The sequence below is a fragment of the Oxyura jamaicensis genome, chromosome 20 (genome assembly GCF_011077185.1).
Source record: "Oxyura jamaicensis isolate SHBP4307 breed ruddy duck chromosome 20, BPBGC_Ojam_1.0, whole genome shotgun sequence".
In the NCBI taxonomy this organism is placed as follows: Eukaryota; Metazoa; Chordata; class Aves; order Anseriformes; family Anatidae; genus Oxyura; species Oxyura jamaicensis.
Window position 1 is genome coordinate 5796604 of NC_048912.1, and position 17885 is coordinate 5814488.

At 53.5% G+C, this 17885-nt stretch overlaps 1 protein-coding gene across 1 annotated transcript; it reads left to right on the forward strand.

Moving 5' to 3' along the window:
* Positions 1–16740, forward strand: ADA (adenosine deaminase). The gene is made up of 11 exons (XM_035343483.1): positions 1–51; positions 6485–6546; positions 8596–8718; positions 8815–8958; positions 10149–10264; positions 12120–12244; positions 12866–12937; positions 13023–13124; positions 13516–13583; positions 13868–13997; positions 15063–16740. The coding sequence occupies exons 1-11, from the start codon at positions 16–18 to the stop codon at positions 15162–15164; spliced, it is 1080 nt and encodes a 359-aa protein (XP_035199374.1). The 5' UTR covers positions 1–15; the 3' UTR covers positions 15165–16740.
* Positions 16741–17885: the final 1145 nt, after the last annotated feature.

Genomic DNA, 17885 nt, shown 5'->3' on the forward strand with positions numbered 1-17885 from the left:
GGCAGTGGAGGCAGCATGGAGCAGGGGCAGCGAGTCTTCGAGGGGCCCAAGGTGAGGCGGCTGCGGTGCTGTCGGGCTGGGAGAAGGCTGCGCGCCCTGCTCCGGGGCTGTGCGGCTGGGCACCGGGCACGGGGCTGGGAGCCGGCTGCGCACCGTGCACCGGGGCTGTGCACCGTGCCCCGCGTCCTTGCACCGTGCACCGGGCTGAGAGCCGGGGCGAGCACCGGGGCCGTGCCGTGCCGGGGTCTGCGCACCCAGGGGTGGGCGAGGCGCTGGGACCTCCGCTGGGCATGGCCTGGGGGGTGGCAAGTCGCTGAGGGGCAGCCCCACCGCTTTTAGTTTTGTTTGTGTGTTTTGTTTTGTTTTCTTCTTCTTCTTCTTTCTCTTTCAATCTTCTAAGTGCTCAGTTCTGTTATTCTTGAGATACCATCTCGGTGGTTGCTATCGGGGTGCTCCACCGTTCCGGTCTCACTGCTTGCTGTATAAATATCCCCCAAGTAGGATCATCTCGTAACGTGCTTCTTAATCGGGTTAGAAAAGAGGTGAGAGGGAAAAAGACAAGACAGGTGTGCTCAGCAAGAGCCACCTACCTGGTGGCAGAGCGCTGCCTTTTCCTCGGGAAACCTCTGCTCTTGGGTTGTGGTCTCGGGTAAGCTGGCACATGGGGAAGGGTTTTTTTCTTTAGGCTCCGTGGGTTGTGGGCAGGGGCAGGGGAGACTGAGAAAGCAGTGTGGGGGCTCCCAGCAGCTCTGGGAGAATGTGAGAAGCAACAAGTGCGTGTGGTTTCCTGGGGAAGAAGATTGCCTCTGAAAACCTCAGAGCATGGTTTTAAGTGTGTGTGTGGGTGTGTTTTTATTATTATTATATTTTTTTCTACTGTTTGCATCCCCCACCACTCCCAAACCAGTTACCTCTCCATTTGAGCTCACACCAAAGCAGTTCAGTGTACTTGGAAAAGCCTCCGTGCGCACGTCTGACGCACGCCGCAGTCGGCTGCTGCCTGAGGCTCCCCTCCCAGGGGAGGCGACCCATGCACCAGCAGGCAAACCTTGATACCGAAATCCAGGGGGCACTGATATCTGTGGGTGGTTAAAGCCCTTCTCTGGCCTCTTCGGTTTTAGGAGACGTTGGCGTTTCATCAGCTCCGCTGAGAACAGAAGCTGTTGGTTTACCCCAGCAGTTTATATCTTTCTCCGAAAGAAGCAAGTTAAGTTCTCCTTTCAGTCGTGTTTCTTCCTGATTTTTCTGCGTGGGATAATAGGATGCAGAAGAGAGAGACCTGGGGAAACCACGCCGCGTTTGTGTGCTAAGGTCAAACTTGTGCTGTCTGCTTGTCGGCAGTTACGAGCCCGGATTTCATGAGTCAGGCAGTCCCTTTCAGTCCTGCGAACCTGCTAAGTCAGGACGGGGAAAAAAAAATGAGATCTGAAGTCAGTTAATGAGCCCTGATCACCCCTATTCATCCCCCAGGACCCTCTGCCATTGGGAACGGCCAGTTCTGTGCATTAGGGATGTTTCTGGTAGCCAGGCGAGGGGCCGGGGCTGCCGCTTGCTTTTCAGGAACACGCTGACTCCCAGCTGCTGCGGCAGGCGGGCAGGGAGCTGCTGGGGCTGCCAGGGGGTGACTTTGACCCCTGCTTATCGTAGGCCATAAAAAAGCAGAAAAGACTGAGAACACCAACCATCAGCCTCTTCCCTCTGAGGCCACTCTCTCCGAACCCCAAGCAGAGCCTGTGTCAGCGCAGGGGGCGGGGGAACCGTGGCACTCATCCTGCAGGTCACCCTGCGCCACCTCTGTGGGTCACCTGGGGGCTTTTCCTTTGGCTTGCCACCAAAACAGGGAGCCTGATGCAGACAAAATCCCAGCCCTAAAAGCCTTGCAGGGGGCAGGAGTGGGGGCTCCAGGCATATGGCCCCCACCCCATTACAGGCACTGCAGCCCTGCTGCTGGCTGCTCCCAAAATAAGCTCAGGTTGCTTTGGGAAAGCTGCTGCAGGGCTCACGGTGTGCGTTGGGGTGTTTTGGGGACCCCCATCCAAAGTAAGACAGTTGTACCTGATGTGTCCTTCCTGCCTGGGGGCTGGGAGAGGTGTCCCTGAGCTCACTGTAGCTGTTGGTGTCCCCATCGATGGCCAGGAGAGCTCCAGGTGACCTGACCCAGGAGTCACTTAAGGTGCCAGCTCTGCTCTAGGGTCCTGTCCTCCCGCTGCGTAAGACAGAGTAGCCCGGCTGTGCTGAGCAGGTAGCGCAGGTATTTTGCCTTGGGTGCAAAGCTTTAAATAACAATAATAATAAATTGCTGGTAATTGCAGGGAGATATGACTGGTCTCCCAGTGCTCCTTGACTGGGCACCCCTTGCCTTCACACTGCTTTGTGCAAGTGCACGAGGTCTCAGCTGACTGTCCCGAGGAGGATGACATTTATTTTGGCACAGCCAGCTCAGTGCTGGCTGAGCCATGGTGCTGGCAGCGTGCTGGAGACCCCCCGGCTGCATCGGGCTCTGCTCGTGCTCCCGTATGCAACGCAGGCACGTTCCCTGATAACCCTATCAGTGATGGCATTAATTGAGGCTGGTTGGTGCTGATCGAAGGGCAAGGACTCAGTTTTATTGCTCCAAAGGCTCGCCTTCTTCCAGCCCCGCGCAGCTCAGGCAGGGACACGGCGCTGCTGTCCCTGGGGGGGTGACACAGAGCCCCCTTCTCTTATCGACATCCCGTGGCAGCACCAGGAGCTCCGTGCAGGGAGGCTGAGTCACTGGTGCCAAGAGAGGTGGCACCAAACACCGCTCAGCATCCTCCTGGCCAGCCACCAAAGCCACAACACACTGTGTGAACGCTTCCCTAGAAAGCACAAACATCTCTTGCATGGAGCAGCAGGTCGCCTGGGTCTTGCAGTCCGCCCTGTTTCTCTTTTAAAGCCTCAAACCGCCAGGTTTGTCCGCCAGTAGGCATTTAGGGGTTTCATCAGGTTTGGGAATAATACCGTGTCTCTGCTGCCTTACATCCCTCCTGGTCCAGCCTCACCTGTTGCTTCCAAAATAAGGGTTTATGGCAAGGTTATGAAGTTTGCAGCTTAGCTCCTGGGAGTGTATCTCCCTGGAAAAAAAAAAGATCTATATGTGGGGAAAAAAATAATCTATATTTGGGGAACATAGTTCATTCTTTTTGCAGGGAGTAGCATTCATCTTATCTCTCGTGGAATTTTGATCTTTGTTACTGTTGTTCTGCCTTCTGTCTTGACCAGTTAGAGCTGTAATCGCTCCGTTATTGAAATCAATAAAGCAAACCTCAGATTATCACCTCTTAATGTGCTGATAAATAATCCTTGCCAAAGTCACTGCTAGGGTCTTAAAATGATACAACCTCAGGAGCTGCCTGGCTTATCAATGAACATCTGCTAGAAATGGTCAAAATAAAAAGGTGAGGTTTTAGCCCGGCATTAGGGCTCTTCAGCTTGTGCCCCAACCAGCTGTCTGTGGTCATTGTATCAAAACAAAATTAAAGTAAAAGAATGACCACCTGGTCTGCAAACTCCCTCGAGTGCCCCGGGGTGGATGGTGCTTTTCACGCCACGTAGCAGGCAAGCTGGGCAGCAAACTGGTGTGTCGCGGTCCGCTGAGCAAACCGTGGAGTAAGAGAGAAGTGCTGGTGGGTTGGCCGTAGCTGGAAATGCTTTGAATGTTTACTTATTTTTTTCCTTCTCATTTTACTAAATTGAAAATAATCTGACTTGGAACGTGTTTGTTTGCAGTGCCGTATTCTGGGTTTGGGTTTATTTTTAACGTTATTAGGCTGGAAATAAAACATGACAATGTTTTCAGAAGAGAGAGGTCAAGTCAGAACCCTTAAGGCTTTGCTTTGTTTTGCTTAAAGCCACAACATCTTGCTGAGATCTACCCTAGCGTGCCAGGCACTGGGGCTGATCTAAAACTGCTTATTTTTGCATAGAGACAGCAAGTGCTGTCTGCTGTGACAGCCTTGCTGCGAGTCCTGTGGGCTGAGAGCACACACATTTGGGCATTTCGTGTCCTTTGAACTCCTGTCTTGGGCTTTGGACCACTCTCCAGTAAAACTGGGGGATTTTATTGGCTTGCTCAGGTCCTGGACCAAGCGTGGAGATCCCCAGTAATGTGTGTGCCTCAGATAAACCGGAGGGCTGGGGGAGAGATCCCTGTGTGGGTCTCCCAGCTCCGCCTGGCCTCTGCTCAGGCAGCATCTCCTGGAGCCGTGGCTCAGTGAAAACTCTTTCATCTTTATCTGGGCAATGGGCTTAAAGCAAGGTCGTGTCACCCACTTCCATCTGGAAAAGTCTTGGGCTTTGTTTGCCCAGAGCAAACACAGAAGAAGGGAGCTGCAGCGGAGCTCTGCAGCCTCCTGCGGATCCGGGGCCGGCGGAGCTCATGCAGGAGGCGGCTGGGGAGCTGAGCCCGCGTGTTCGCCCTCGTGGGCTTGCTTTTACTTCTTTGCCTAAATGTCCCAGGCATCTAAATAGCCAACGTTAGCTGCCAGCTGCAGGAAATGACCCCTGGGATCAACCCCACAAATTTTGGGGTTGAGTCCAAGGATCTTAGCGGTTTGCTTGGGTACCTCCAGGCCCCCAGAAATGCAGTTCATGGAGGAAGAGCCCGCTGGTGTCGGAGAGCAGCCTTGCTGCTTCACGAGCATCTTGCCTGCAGCAGCAGGAGGTGGCTTGCATGGTGAAGGACACCACTAAACTTGCTTTCCCATTGTTGGAAGTGTCACGTTGGGATCTTCTTGTAGGAAACATTCGAGAGAGGTTTGGGGTATGCAGACCCCGGTGGGTTCAGCTTGCTGGGTTTTCCTATCAGTGCGAACGCGTCTCAAGCCTGTAACTCCACCAGGAGGTCACAAGGGCTGTTGAAAACCTCAAGGAATGGAGCTTGCATGGTTTTGAAATTGGAATCAGAGCTCAAGAGTGGAAAACGTGCCAGGCGTCCACATCTGGCAGCGCAGATCATGTCCACGGCCTGTTATTTTATCTGCTGCTTCTCGGGACATTTAGTCCTCATAAGCAGAATTGCACAACTCCGGGCAGGGGGAAAGATCAAGCTTTGCCCTTTAAAAATCTTCATCTCTCTAGGTTCAGATTTGTGTCTTAAGGGTAGGAGAAGTGACAGCAATATCCTTTTACAGCCTGCCATGTCTGCGGGCATATTCCTGGCCCCTGGGCTGGCTGGCTGCAGCAGCACGGGGTCAGTGGCTCACGCTGCCCCGAGCCTGGTACCCGCACTTTGCATCCCGGCGTGTCCTGCACCATTGCATGCATCGTTTCAGCAGTAGCTTCACGGCCATCCCATACATCCTCTGAACCCGAGAGCTGCTGCACCCCAGCAGCCACGGCCTTTTGTAGCAGCCCCTGTTGCTGAAAAACCCAACCATGAGCTGGGCACAAAGCACACCTGGCTTGCACAGGGCGTTACAGGACTAGAGAAAATGTCCCTGAGCCACCACTTACAAACCTATCTCCTAGGTGGTAACGGTCCCAGTCGTGTCCCATGCAGCATGGCAGTCTCTCTCTGGGCATCTTAGTGCCCAGGTGCCTCAATTCATCCACATCTGAAAGATCTGGAATGAGCAAAGCCGGTCCTGCAGCCATTCCTACCCAGGAACTGCTTTGTGCTTCACATGGTCCCTCCTTTAACGTATGTAATATATGGTAGGCTAATCTGCTGCTTAAAAGCAGGCAATTCTGGAAATATGATCTAGCTGTAACGTTTCACAGCTAAGATTTTCCTTCCCAGCTCAACTTCCAAACTACATCTGTCAAGTACTTGTCATGTCCCTCCAAAGTCACAGCTGCCTAATGGAAAAAGCTGGCTCTTCTCTGTGGCGCCTCTTCCCAAACCCATTGTTTAAGCAATCATAAGGAAACGGGATTTCGGAGTGACCTGAATTACTGTCCCATTTTTAATGAGTCAAAACTTAACCATCTTATTGTGAAAGAAAGTTGGGGCAGATCTTGTCCTTGTGTTTACAGCGCCTTGTACCCTGGGACTCTGGGTGTAGCGTTAGGAATCCTGTGATAATGCCAGGTGATTACCAATAAACCCGGAGCAGATTCATGGAAGTGAAGCCTGACTTCTTGTGTAATGACGCTCTTAGCAAGTTAATTGATGCTTGTTTGAGGCTTGGTTTTGCTGTTTTTCATTTTCAAATCTTCCCAAACTCCAGGCCATGCAAGCTAAGTACGGGTAGGGCAGTTCCCGAAGCGGTGTGCAGATTACTGAAGACACAATAAATTTGCAAGGTCTATTAAATCTGTGACCTGCAGTAGGAGTGAGAAAATAATTGGATGATACTTAGATATTAAAAAATAATCATTTTTTAAGTGGTTTTGCACTTCCTTTTCATGACTTTGGCCTGTGTTAGCTGCATTTATACCTGCGTTAGCACCACCCGCCTACCTGTAAGCTTCTGCTGCAGCTCCAGGGGTACATCACCGATTTCTCTTTATTTTACTGCAGGTAGAACTTCACATCCACCTGGATGGAGCCATTAGACCAGAAACAATCCTATACTTTGGCAAGTGAGTATCTGGGGGAAGAAAGCTGTGAGTAATGGGTTAGCTGTGGGTAGTTGGTTAGCTTTGGCTGAGTAACTGGGGCGAGGACCTGGCTCCGTAGCTGGAGGCAGACCAAACTTAGGATTTCCTCCAGTGAGATTTTTTGAAAAAGCAAGGGTACAGTAGCAGATATGTGCAGATCAAGGATGTGTCAAGCCCAGAGATTTCAGGAAACAGCTGCTAAGCACAGCTCTGGTAATCTGGGGAAGAAGTCAGTTTGGGGAGGGCGGGAAGTGGTTTTGGCATCCTGTGAGCCCAGCGGGCTCCTGGGCAGAGTGATCTTGGGGGAGCTGTTCTTTCTAAAGCTGCTTTTTTTCTGTGGGGAATGGCCACAGATTCACCAGTTGGATACAGAGGCCAGGTTGAAGACATCCCCTTTGCTTGTTGTGGGGTCAGGTTCCTGCTGCAGGGCTGCAGTACAGGGATGAAAGTCCCTGTGGGCAAACAAATGGGGTCCCTGCTGCCCGTGCTGTGCGTGGCAGGGCAGCAGGAGCCCGGAGGCCCAGGAAATGGCACCTGGCTGAGGATCCCCTGCTCCTTGCTTGCTTAGGGCAGGAACTTTGGTTGCCCAAGAGCATGCTGAGCTCCCTCCTATTTTTAAGCAGCGCCGGCGCTGCCAGCCCTCGGTGCTCAGCTGGGGTGGAGGCTGTGCTATTTGCAGGCTCTAAAACAAGTGTGTACATAAACCCCAAAGCAAAGGGGCAGCGCAGGACACTGCCTTACAACCTCACCCTGGACACACAAAACTGTTTGTGGTCTATTTTTAAAGGCAAAGAGCTGGGAATCAATTTGCCAGGTGGTGGCTGGACGCCTACAGGTGGCACAAAGCTGCTGGGGTGCACAAGCCCCCAGGGGCAGCCCTGGAATCTGCGGTTTTGGGGGGTTTGGGCTCCACAGCAGCTCCAAAACCACAGTGACCACATCCACCACCCTGCTCTGACAGAGAGCCAACCTCAGCATCCTCGTGCTGGGGTCATCCCAAAGCACCATCGCCGCTGGTGATGCTTTGGGGGTGCGTGGAGGAGGGCCGGAGAGCAGCTTGGCTGCGGGGCTCCGTGTTCGGTGTCCCCCGGGTGGGCAGAGGAAGAGCTGAGAGCTCCCGGAGCACACAGCGATGTGTCACTGCCGTGGAAAGGGCAAGGCAGGGGGAAAGCTGATGCCTTGGCAGCGCTGAGCGGCCCCCGCCGAGCGCCAGCAACTTAATCCGGACAGATTGCCTTTGAACGCTGCGCCCGGGGCTGCTCGCCTTTCTGCCCGACTGGGGAAACAAGCAGCGCTCGCTCAGCCCGGGATTGGCGGCGTTTGGGCCGCTTTCCTGCGGATTGCTTTGTGGGACAGCTGCTGGCAGCGGGCTGCTGGACTTGTCACTGGGGTTTGGTCTCTGTCAGCAGGGAGACGTTCATCAGCCGGCCGTAACTCATCGCGGCAGTGCCGGGAAGGAAGGAAAGAGGATTAGAACCAAATGTCTAGTTATTATTCCCAATTTTAGGCTGCCGTTTGCGGGCAGGTGGGGATGGTGAAGAGCTTGGGTGGGCTTTGACACCCGCAGCCCCCTGGTGGGAGCCGCTGCTGGGGCCGGGCTCCCCCGCAGCAAAGCCGGGTGGTCCCGAGCCCGCAAGCCTCCCTGTCATTTCTCAGACTCTTGAGCTTCCATAAGTAGAAATTAACTTTTCCAAGGAATTTTGGCAATTCTAGGAGGGAGAGATGCCAAGAAATAATGCAGAGCCCCTCCTGAGGAGCTCCGCCTTAAGCTTGAAATGTGCTCTGGCCCCGCTCCTGCTGGGTCACCCCGGGCTTCTGTCTCGATGTGCTCGTGTTTTGCTGGTGCCTCGGATCGCCGTCCTTCCCGCGGAGATCCAGGGCCACGTCTGCGAGGAGCTTTTGGAAGGACAGCTTGTGCCATATCTTTTCTGCGAAGAAACAGAGGCCGATGCTGCCAACTAGGGCCATGCTTAGAGACGTCTTAAAAGCATGATAGCCTTCCCCATCAGTAAAATGTGACTTCTTTTCCAGGAAAAGAGGGATTCCTCTCCCCGGCAACACTGTTGATGAGCTCTTGAAGCACATCAGCTACAATACGCCGCTGTCGCTTACCAAGTTTCTAGAGAAATTTAATCACTACATGCCCGCCATCGCGTAAGTGCTCATTGCCTGCTTGTCCACGCTCGGTGACGTCCCTGCGGGTCCCCTCCCCGTGCCAGGAGATGACGGGTCCCGTCGCTGTCCCTGCAGGGGGGACCGCGAGGCGGTGCGGAGGATCGCGTACGAGCTGGTGGAGACAAAAGCGAAGGAAGGCGTCGTCTACGTGGAGGTCCGCTACAGCCCTCACCTCTTGGCCAACTGCTCCGTCAGCCCCATCCCCTGGGGACAAGCCGAGTGAGTGACCCCCGGAGCATCCCCCCCGTCCCGTCCCACCCTGTCCCAGGGGGGCAGGAGGGTGGCAAGGCGGTGCCGATGGGTGGGCTCGGCTCCGCTTGGCCACCCCATCATCCTTCCTCCTTCAAAGCTGCAGGCAGCGTTGCAACATGGTCAGACGTGAAGACTAATGATTTTTTTTCCCCTCTTGCCACAACATGTTAATTAGTAAGGTTTCATCACGGCCTTTCATATAATTGCCCCATTACTGAATATTCTCCTGCCTGAGCTCCCCGGCCGGCACCCAGGAGCCGAGACCCGCATGGGTGAGCCGGCACCTCTGGGTACCTGGGGCTGCTCGCTCCGCCGGTGCAGCCAGCTCTGCCACTCTTCCCTCTCTCTGCCCTGTCCGTAGCCTTTTTCCTCTTGTAATAGCTCTGTGTTTTGATGTGCCTTGCTGCAGGCACTTAATTCAGCATGTGTGAGGCAGCTGCGCTTGAGCTTTTTGCTGAAGCCGTTCCCCTTGCGAGGGAAAGCAGGGCTCAGATGGGGAAGCAGGGCTCGGACCTGCAAAGTAGAAGTTTGAGCCAGCGGGCAGTGTCGCAAGGGGCTGGCAGTCTGCTCTCTTGTTTAAATGTCACCGCTGTGCTGCTGCGTGCTGCTAATTAAATCAGTGCTGGGCTCGGTGGCCCCTTGCAGGACGTGTCGTGGTGGCTTTGGGTGTGCTGTGCTCGCCACACCACAGGGAGCCGTGCATCCTAATGAGGTGTCCTGGCAAACGAGAGGCTCTCGGGCTCGGCTCCTCGGGGTGTTCGCTTGGACAGGCCGTGACTGAAGCCTCGCCTTGCCCCTGCGTGGGCTCGTTTGGCACCGTTTGGCTCGCTGGCAAAAACTTGCCCCAGGCGCACTGCAGCGCAGCCACGTAGGGGGAACCCCTTGGGCGCAGAGCTCCTTGGGCACCTACAGCTGCAGAAGTGCCCGAGCAGCAGTGGCATCTAATTCTAAGGCTCTTCTGAATCTTCCTAGACACGTCTGCGTGGTGTGGGTGCAAAAGGTGCTTGTTTGCTCAGGGTGATCCTGTTGGGTTCCCGGGGATGTTACCACGAGCGGGGCCCGGGCTTTGTGGGGTCTCCGACCTCTCGTCCCTGCAGCTCCTGCCCGCCCGCCCAGGCGCTGCCCAGCCTCTCACCACCACTTCTTCTGCCCCGCAGGGGAGACCTCACTCCGGATGAAGTTGTTCAGATCGTAAATCAGGGACTGAAGGATGGAGAAAGGGATTTCCACATCAAAGCCAGGTCTATTCTATGCTGCATGCGCCATATGCCAAGTAATGTATTGCAGCTCCCCTGCTGCTCTGCTCCCCTTCCCTGACGCGTGGCGGGGGGGATGTCCCCTGGGTTCAGGTCCCTGCGGAAATGTGGGGAAAGCACCGGCCCCATGGCCCTGTGTGTGACGTGGGACCACACGGTGCCGAGAATGGGCTGTTCTTTCTCGGTCAGGGTCCTCTGCTCCCTTACCCTTCGTGAAGGGTCTGCTGGAAGTGAAAGCGGGGGCTGTAGGTGCAGCCAGGGTCAGGAGAGGCCTTGCTAAAGGGACACGGAGCCCTTTTTTGCCTCTCCTGTGGGAGCTGGGATTTCTGCTCCTACCTCACTCCCTGCCCTGGACGCAGAGCTCTCCTTGGGCTGGCTGAAGCCACTGCCAAAGCCAGCGGCTGCTGCTGCTGCCACGACCGTCCCATGGCTCTGGGAAGAAGTGGTCCCAGAGGAGGGCCAGGCTGATGTCCCGCACCTCTAGAGGCACAAATTAAACTTTCCAGCTCACCGCCATGCCACTACAGCGGCACGCTCCTTCGTTAGCCCCAGTTAACGTCTGGGTTAGCCAGAGAATCTGCTGGCTGCTAACTCACTGTTGGTTTAAGCTGGAAAAACAAGTAAAACGTACCCAAGTCACAAATATAAAGTGTTTTTTCCTAAAACCAGCAGCTCTGAACTTCTTCTGTAGCAGGTGCCATGACACAGAATAGGAAAAAAATAATTCTCAGCTTCTTGTTGGGCTGAGCTCTGTGAGCTTCTTCACCGAGGGAGAAGCAAAGCCGGAGTGAGTTGTCTGGCAGTAACTGTCTTACACTGAAACTTTGGTACAAATGCCTTCAGATCCTGACAAGTTTTAGGCAGGTTTAGTAGGGCAGAAAGTTTTTCTAACGAACACACAGCTAATTTGTTCCTAGAAATGAAAAAAAATATATCCTGGAAACTGGAAGATTTGAGGGTGCCCAAGTAGAGAGAGGGGGAAAAAAAAAAAAAAGAAGACCAAACAATAATGTGAAACCTTGACCCTTAGGTTTCTGGTTTCTAGGAAGAAAACTTCTTTCTTTGTAGAAACTGGAAGCTGTGAGCCTGTGTCCCACGCGTCTGTGGGGGCAGCCGGCAGCACGTGCAGCGTGTGCTTGCACAGCAAGTTCCTCCTGCAAACAGCTGAGTCTGTGTTTTGTGCGTGTGCTACCTGGGGAGGTGGCTCTGGGCACAAGCTCTTCCTGAGAAGCCACCCCGAAACCTAGGAGGTGTCGAGAGAGAGGCAGAAATACCAGCCAGAGCTAGCTACATCGCAGTTACCAACGAAATAATGGCTCTAACCTGGCGAGTTCGAAACTGGTGGTAAAAGAAGTTGCAGTTGCACCCATTTTCTTGTGTGTTCATATGACTTCAGGACTGTATGTGCACAGCAGGTGCCGGTTAATTATTAACTCTGCAGTTTATCTCTGTTTCTTGGCCTTTTTGCTAAGGGTAGGTGAAGTATCAGCTAATAGATGTGTTTGCTTTGTCAGAGATTACACTGCATCCTGATCAGAGATAACTCCTGAGTGGTTGTTGGCCATTTGTTGCTCTCTCCCACTGATGCCAAAAAGATAAAGCCGTGTGTTAAAGGTCAGCCTTCCAGGAGGCTGTGCAGCTCCTTTTCACCAGAAGGAGCATCCATCACCCTGTCCGGGGGATGGGAGGACGCTGTGCAGCACGGCAGGGTGGTTGTTGTGCAGGGAACCTCGGGAGGTGCCCAAACTGTTCCACGACACCGCACCATGAAAGCACTTTTTTTTTTTTTTTTTCTGTGTTTAGAAAAAAATAATTCTCAAGGTGTGACTCGTACGAAAGCTTTCTCCTGAATCCTGCTGCTGTCTCTTCCAGGCTGGTCTCCGGAGGTGGTGGAGCTCTGCAAGAAGTATCAAAACAACTCCGTGGTGGCCATAGACCTGGCCGGGGACGAGTCGCTGAAGGTGGAGGATACCTCTGGCCATAAGGCGGCTTACGAGGTTTGTCGAATAAGCTTCTTAAAAGAAGTGATAAGAAAGCACACGCCGAGTTATTCCTGGCTAGGCGACATGCAGCACTTTATCCAGACCACAAGCAGCTGGGAGAGCTTAAAAAATAATTTCAGCAATTAAAAATAGTTTGTTAAATAGCAAAGCTACTCCCATGTTTATATCTCAATGATTAAAGGCAGACATCGCTGCCTAACCGCGTCCTGAGAGCTGGAGCTCAGCGCGCGGCGCCAGGCAGATCAAGCCAAAAAGCCTCAAGGCTGCTGAGCATCACCTCCCCCTGCCCCAGCAGCTTTAAATCCCCCCACTTGGCTGCTGCTGGAGCAGAAAGAAGCCCCACAGATGGGAATTGCTGTGAGTCCATGGGCAGAGGCCAGCAGGTGGAGAAGCTTGCTGCCCTCTGGGGAGGGGACAGCCCGGTGCCTATTAAAGACCCCTGAGGAAGGCTGGGCTGCGGGTGGGAGGTGACCCAGCTTTCTGAGTGCTGCTGCTGGTGGTCTTACTGTCCTGACCCCTCGTGGGCCGGGAGCTCCGGGAGTCGAGCCCGCTGGCCGTGCCGGAGCTTTGCTGGCCTTGCCCGCGCACCGAAGCGTTTCCTCCCTCGCCTTTCAGGAAGCCGAACGATGCGGCATTCATCGCACCGTCCACGCCGGGGAGGCCGGGCCGTCTGCCATGGTTGAGGAGGTATGAGGAGCTTGGGGCACCGGGGCTGCGGGCAGGGAGCTGTGCCATGGCTCGGAGGCTGTAGCTGCTCCCCCGTGTTCTCCAGGCAGTGTATCTCCTGAAGACCGAGCGTGTTGGCCATGGCTACCATGTCCTGGAGGACCCCAAGCTCTACAAGGAGCTGCTGAGAACCAAGATGCACTTTGAGGTGAGGACACACCACAGTGGAAGCCAGGTGCCCCAGCTGCGCGGCAGGAGCGGTGCTGGTGCCTGGCTGCTGGCCGGGCTCTGAGCCGCACAGAGTGCACAGCAGCTCGCAGCAAGCGTGTGGCAGAGGAAACGGATCCTGCTCTGGCTGAGGATATGTTTTAGACAGCTTATTTGCTGATTTATGGACCTCAAGCCTGAAGAATTATCCCACAGAGCAGGCGGCGGTACCAGAGCATGGCTGGGTGGAGGGTGGAAGCTCCCCCGGCCACGAACAAAGCCCTGAACCTCCGTCTGGTTTGCCTGCTCACTGCTATCTGCGTTCACAGTTGCAGTTCAGATCTGTGTGGCTAACGCTGTTTTTTTGTGTTTGTTTTAACTCCCCCAACCAGGTCTGTCCCTGGTCCAGTTATCTGACCGGAGCATGTCTGCCGGACTTCAGGAAACACCCAGCCGTGCAGTAAGACGCGCGCGTAACGTTTAATCATAAAGTCATTAACCCAAATCCTGGCTACCTGTAGCTGCTTTATTGCTGTGTGAGGGAAATGCAGACCACCTGGGACAACGTGGTACGTCCCTGGGGTGCGGGTGGGTGGGAGCTGGGTGCCTGGACCCGCACGCAGCAGGCGCCCCGCGCTCTGCTCCTTGCTGCTGGGAGGTTTTTGCTTTTACCACATCTCACCCTTTGAAGTGCATGAACCGCCACGCACAGAGCTTTGCCCACCGTTTTATATTCCCTTACAGATTTAGGAAGGATCGGGCTAACTATTCGATAAACACCGATGACCCCCTCATCTTCAATTCCAGCATCAACATGGATTACAGCATACTGAAGGACCACATGGGCTTCACTGAGGAGGATTTCAAGACAGTGGTAAGCTGGCCTCAGCTGGTGCTCTGCAGGGGTCCTGGTGAAGCCCAGAGACATCTGCTTGTTTTCTTTATAAGCTGAAGAGTTTTCAGGGAAATAAAATCCTGCTGAGGGTGCAGAGAGGAGGAGGGGCTTTGTGCAGCGGGGGCACTGGGGGTGGCAGCTCTTCTGTGGCTGCTCTGGGCTGCGGGGAGAATGGGTTTGGGTGGAAATGGTCTAGCAGAGTCTTCAAAACAGATCTGAACTGTAGGAAGGAAGGTGCCTGTTGCTTTTTTTTTTCCATGGATTTGGAATTGCAAGGAGGTTATTTCAAGGCTTGGCCTGAAAGTTAGTAAGATTCAGCATGTACAAAAGAGCTTGCAGGCTTTACTCATTAGTTTTCCGAATTACTCACCCAAAGCAGAAAGACAGGACAACTGTTGCGAGTTTACTTTATTTGCACACCCAGGGAGCTTTTCTGGTTAGCATTCAGTCATGCTCATGACTTCCCCCTCCATGTCTGCAAAGACACATGCTTGGAATTGGAAATCCGGGGTGCACTGAAGGGTGTGCTGTCCTGCCTGGAGCCCCCCAGGGAAGGATCCCCTACTGCAGACCTGGCTCCCTGGGTGCAGGAGAACAAGGGCAGCTCTGAGCCTGGGGTCCCTGGATACCAGCTGTCCTTTGCTGCCCTTGCAAAAGCCATCCTGGCTCTGCATAACAAAAGGAAGGTCCCTGGAGAGGACCTTGTGCAGCTGGGCTCTGTCACGGCAGCATGCATCAGGCTGCCACCACCAGCTGTGTTGGCACAAAGGGACACCTGGTGCGTAGGAACAGTTCTAAGTGTGTATCCTACAAACTCCGGAGTGTTTTAAGACCTCCTCCTCGTGCCTGCCTTGTGCCTTTTGGGGTTGCTGCTAGTGATGGGCCAGAGCAGTTGCCCTGGGAAACGAGGCTGTGGAAATGTATCTTGGAGTGGAAACTTCACCTTCCCTGGTTCGTTGATGGTCAGAGAGAGGTTTGGAAGTGTACAGCTACATCTTAATCTCTGATGTGCCTTATCCTTCTGTTCTCCGTCTGCCTTTCCAGAACATCAATGCAGCTCAGTCCAGCTTCTTACCTGAGAAAGAAAAGCAGGAACTTCTCAATACGCTGTATGAAGCCTACGGGATGGCACCCAACGCATCGTGATGCGTTCCTGCAAGCCAGCGTGGAGCCGTGGCCCTTCTTCATGCGTGCTCAACTCTCCTCTGTGCTGTGGGAGTGCCAGAAGGTGCCTGGGGTCAGTCTCCATTCCTGGCATCCCGTGTTAACCTTTACAGTGCTATGCAGAATCAGGCTCCTATCACACACACACACCCCTATTGCCCCCATGAACCGTCTCCCAAATGGACATCCAGCTTCCTCTGCTGCTGTGCACGCAGACCCAAACGCCTCCCTTCAGCTGCTGCTCCCTCTGTACCATAAACGAGAGCAGAGGGACCTCTCGTGCCCCACTGACCTGCCTTAGCCCTTGCCCGTGGTGCAGAAGTAATCTCCTCTGGCTCTGACTGTCAGGGTTAATCTCAACCATTCTAGGAAAAAGGTGTGCCAGGTCGGGAGTGAGTAGGTGTGAGGGTAGGGAGCTTTGGCTGCAGCTGTGTTTACCTGTGGTTAGTCTTGTGCTAACAGGCCCAGGACAAGAACAAGCTGGAAGCTGGTGCACAGGTCTGAAGGGCTTTTTTTTTTTAAAGGCCTTTTTTGGCATCCTCTCAGCCGAGGAGTTCTGTGTATCAGGCCTTACAACATCGCTGCCGCGGAAGCGCACACCTTGGGCTGCAGCTGTGCTCACAGCTGGCCGTGAGCGTGCTCACACATGCATAGGAAGTTGGAAAGGATTTTTACCATTTTGGGCCCAAATCTGCCTTCTGGGACTTTCCCAGTTTTGTACTCATCCTAGACGATTCCTGTAAACTGCATTTTGCTCTTCCTGCATCCTTGTTTAGGACCTTAGAAAAATTGTGCTCGATTGCCTGTTTTAACCATTCTGCACTTTTCCTGATGTGACATAATCTTACGGCACTATTAAACTCAGTGATTAATAAGCTAGGGCCCAATATCAAATATTGACTCAGGTCCCATCTGAATTGCTTTTCCCGCTTAACCACAACACCGGCTAGGTGGAGACCTTCAGCTTGGTGGAGAACTTGCAAGGAAATATTCACCAAAATTCCTAAGCCGTTTTGGTGCATTACAGTATTTTTACTTAATATGCAATAGAGCCATGCATCCAGAGAAGTGGCAGTTTTCCTACTGACATAGAGCTCCTCAATGCACATGAGGAGGGAGCGTGGTATGGGGCATGCTGCAGCATCCCAGGCGTCTGCAAAGGTGCACGCTCCAAAGATACTTCACCAAAAAGTTGCCTTTGGCGAAGGGCTGTGGTGGTCCTGGACAGTGGCTGCTCAGCCTCAGCCAGCAGCGACCAAGTGCCGGGAATGTTTCCTTTCTTTCTAGGCTTCCAGATTTGTCTTCTGAGTAAAATACTCATCTCTGAAATACGTGGTGCATACATACACCTAGATGGATAGGAGAGAGTGAATTTCTTTTTTCTTTTTTTTCTTAAAGCAAATGATAAATCATCACTTTTAAGAATATGGTTGCTGTTAGAGCCAGGCTTTTTTGAGTTAATTTTTCTCCAAAATTGGTTTCTGAAGAAGCTGCTTGTTTGGATTCTGGACAGTTGATTGTTAATCCCGTTTAATAAAATAACAACTTTATATTAAAACAGAAATCTTCTCGCCTTTCTGCTCAAGGGAGATGACTGGTAGGAGCCGTGTTCTGCGGGCTGCAGTGTGAGCCGTTGTACCCCTGCTAGAGCCAGAGGGGTCAATCAGTTGGTGTGGCAGCCCCGATCCTGCCTCCCACAGCTAGCAGGTAGCATTGAAAGTTTTAATGTAGGGCACAGAAGAGGGAAGGTACGCATGTTCCCTTGTTAGACTTGCGACTTACAAGCTGGATTTATTGATGCAAGTTGTTCCAACCTCATGTCTTTTCAGTAATTAGAGAAATGCGCATCTTACCCCCAGAAGCAGAATCCTTATCACTTTTTCTGTCATGTATCACAAATAGTTGGTATTTTTTCCCCACTTCCTGAGATTTGCACGCTTTGTTGATGCTGAGAGTCAGAAGCGGTACGGTCTGGGCCACAAGGCGGCTGGACAGTGGTATCAGCTCAGGCAGGAGGGCGTTTTGGGTGCTTTCTGGTCGACTTTCCCATCGCTTAGCACTCGGGTGGAGCTGGCGGAGGTCCTGCACGCCTGTATTTTCAGCTGAAATCAGGGGCTCAGATCATCTGTGTGCTCAGCAGCTTTGCAAGTCAGGACGTTGCTGGATTCATCTAGTGCCCTTGGTCTTGCAGCGATGGCAGCTGACCCGGCTCTTTTAGTTGCGGGGGGAACCTGATGCCTGTGCTCCAAGGGTGGCTGGCCAACAGGTCACTAGTGATCTGCCTAAATATAACTGCGGCAGCTATCTTCTGACCAGGGAGACCCAAGATTAGCCTGCTCTCGACTGCTGGAGGTCATGCGTGGCGCACAGTCCCTCTGTGCTGCCTTTCAGCTTGTTTCATGTGTGTGTCTGAGCCAGAAATACTGCTCGGTGGAAGTGAGGAGAGCTGGAAATAGGGCCTGAAGACCAAACTGTGTGTCAGCCAAGACCAGGAGCTACCTGCTGTTTTGCGCCTTAGCACGGGAAAAAGGGAGCAGGGTCTTGGCCGCCGTCTGGGAACAGAGCTGTAATAGTATCTGGGCAGCTCGGGGAGAGCTTGTGTGGGGCTGCCAAGGAAGCAGATGCAGCCTCTACCTGGCTGCCAAGTCCTTGTTTCCTGGGCAGGCTGGAGCAACATCCATCTCTGTCCTGGTCCCGCGGCCA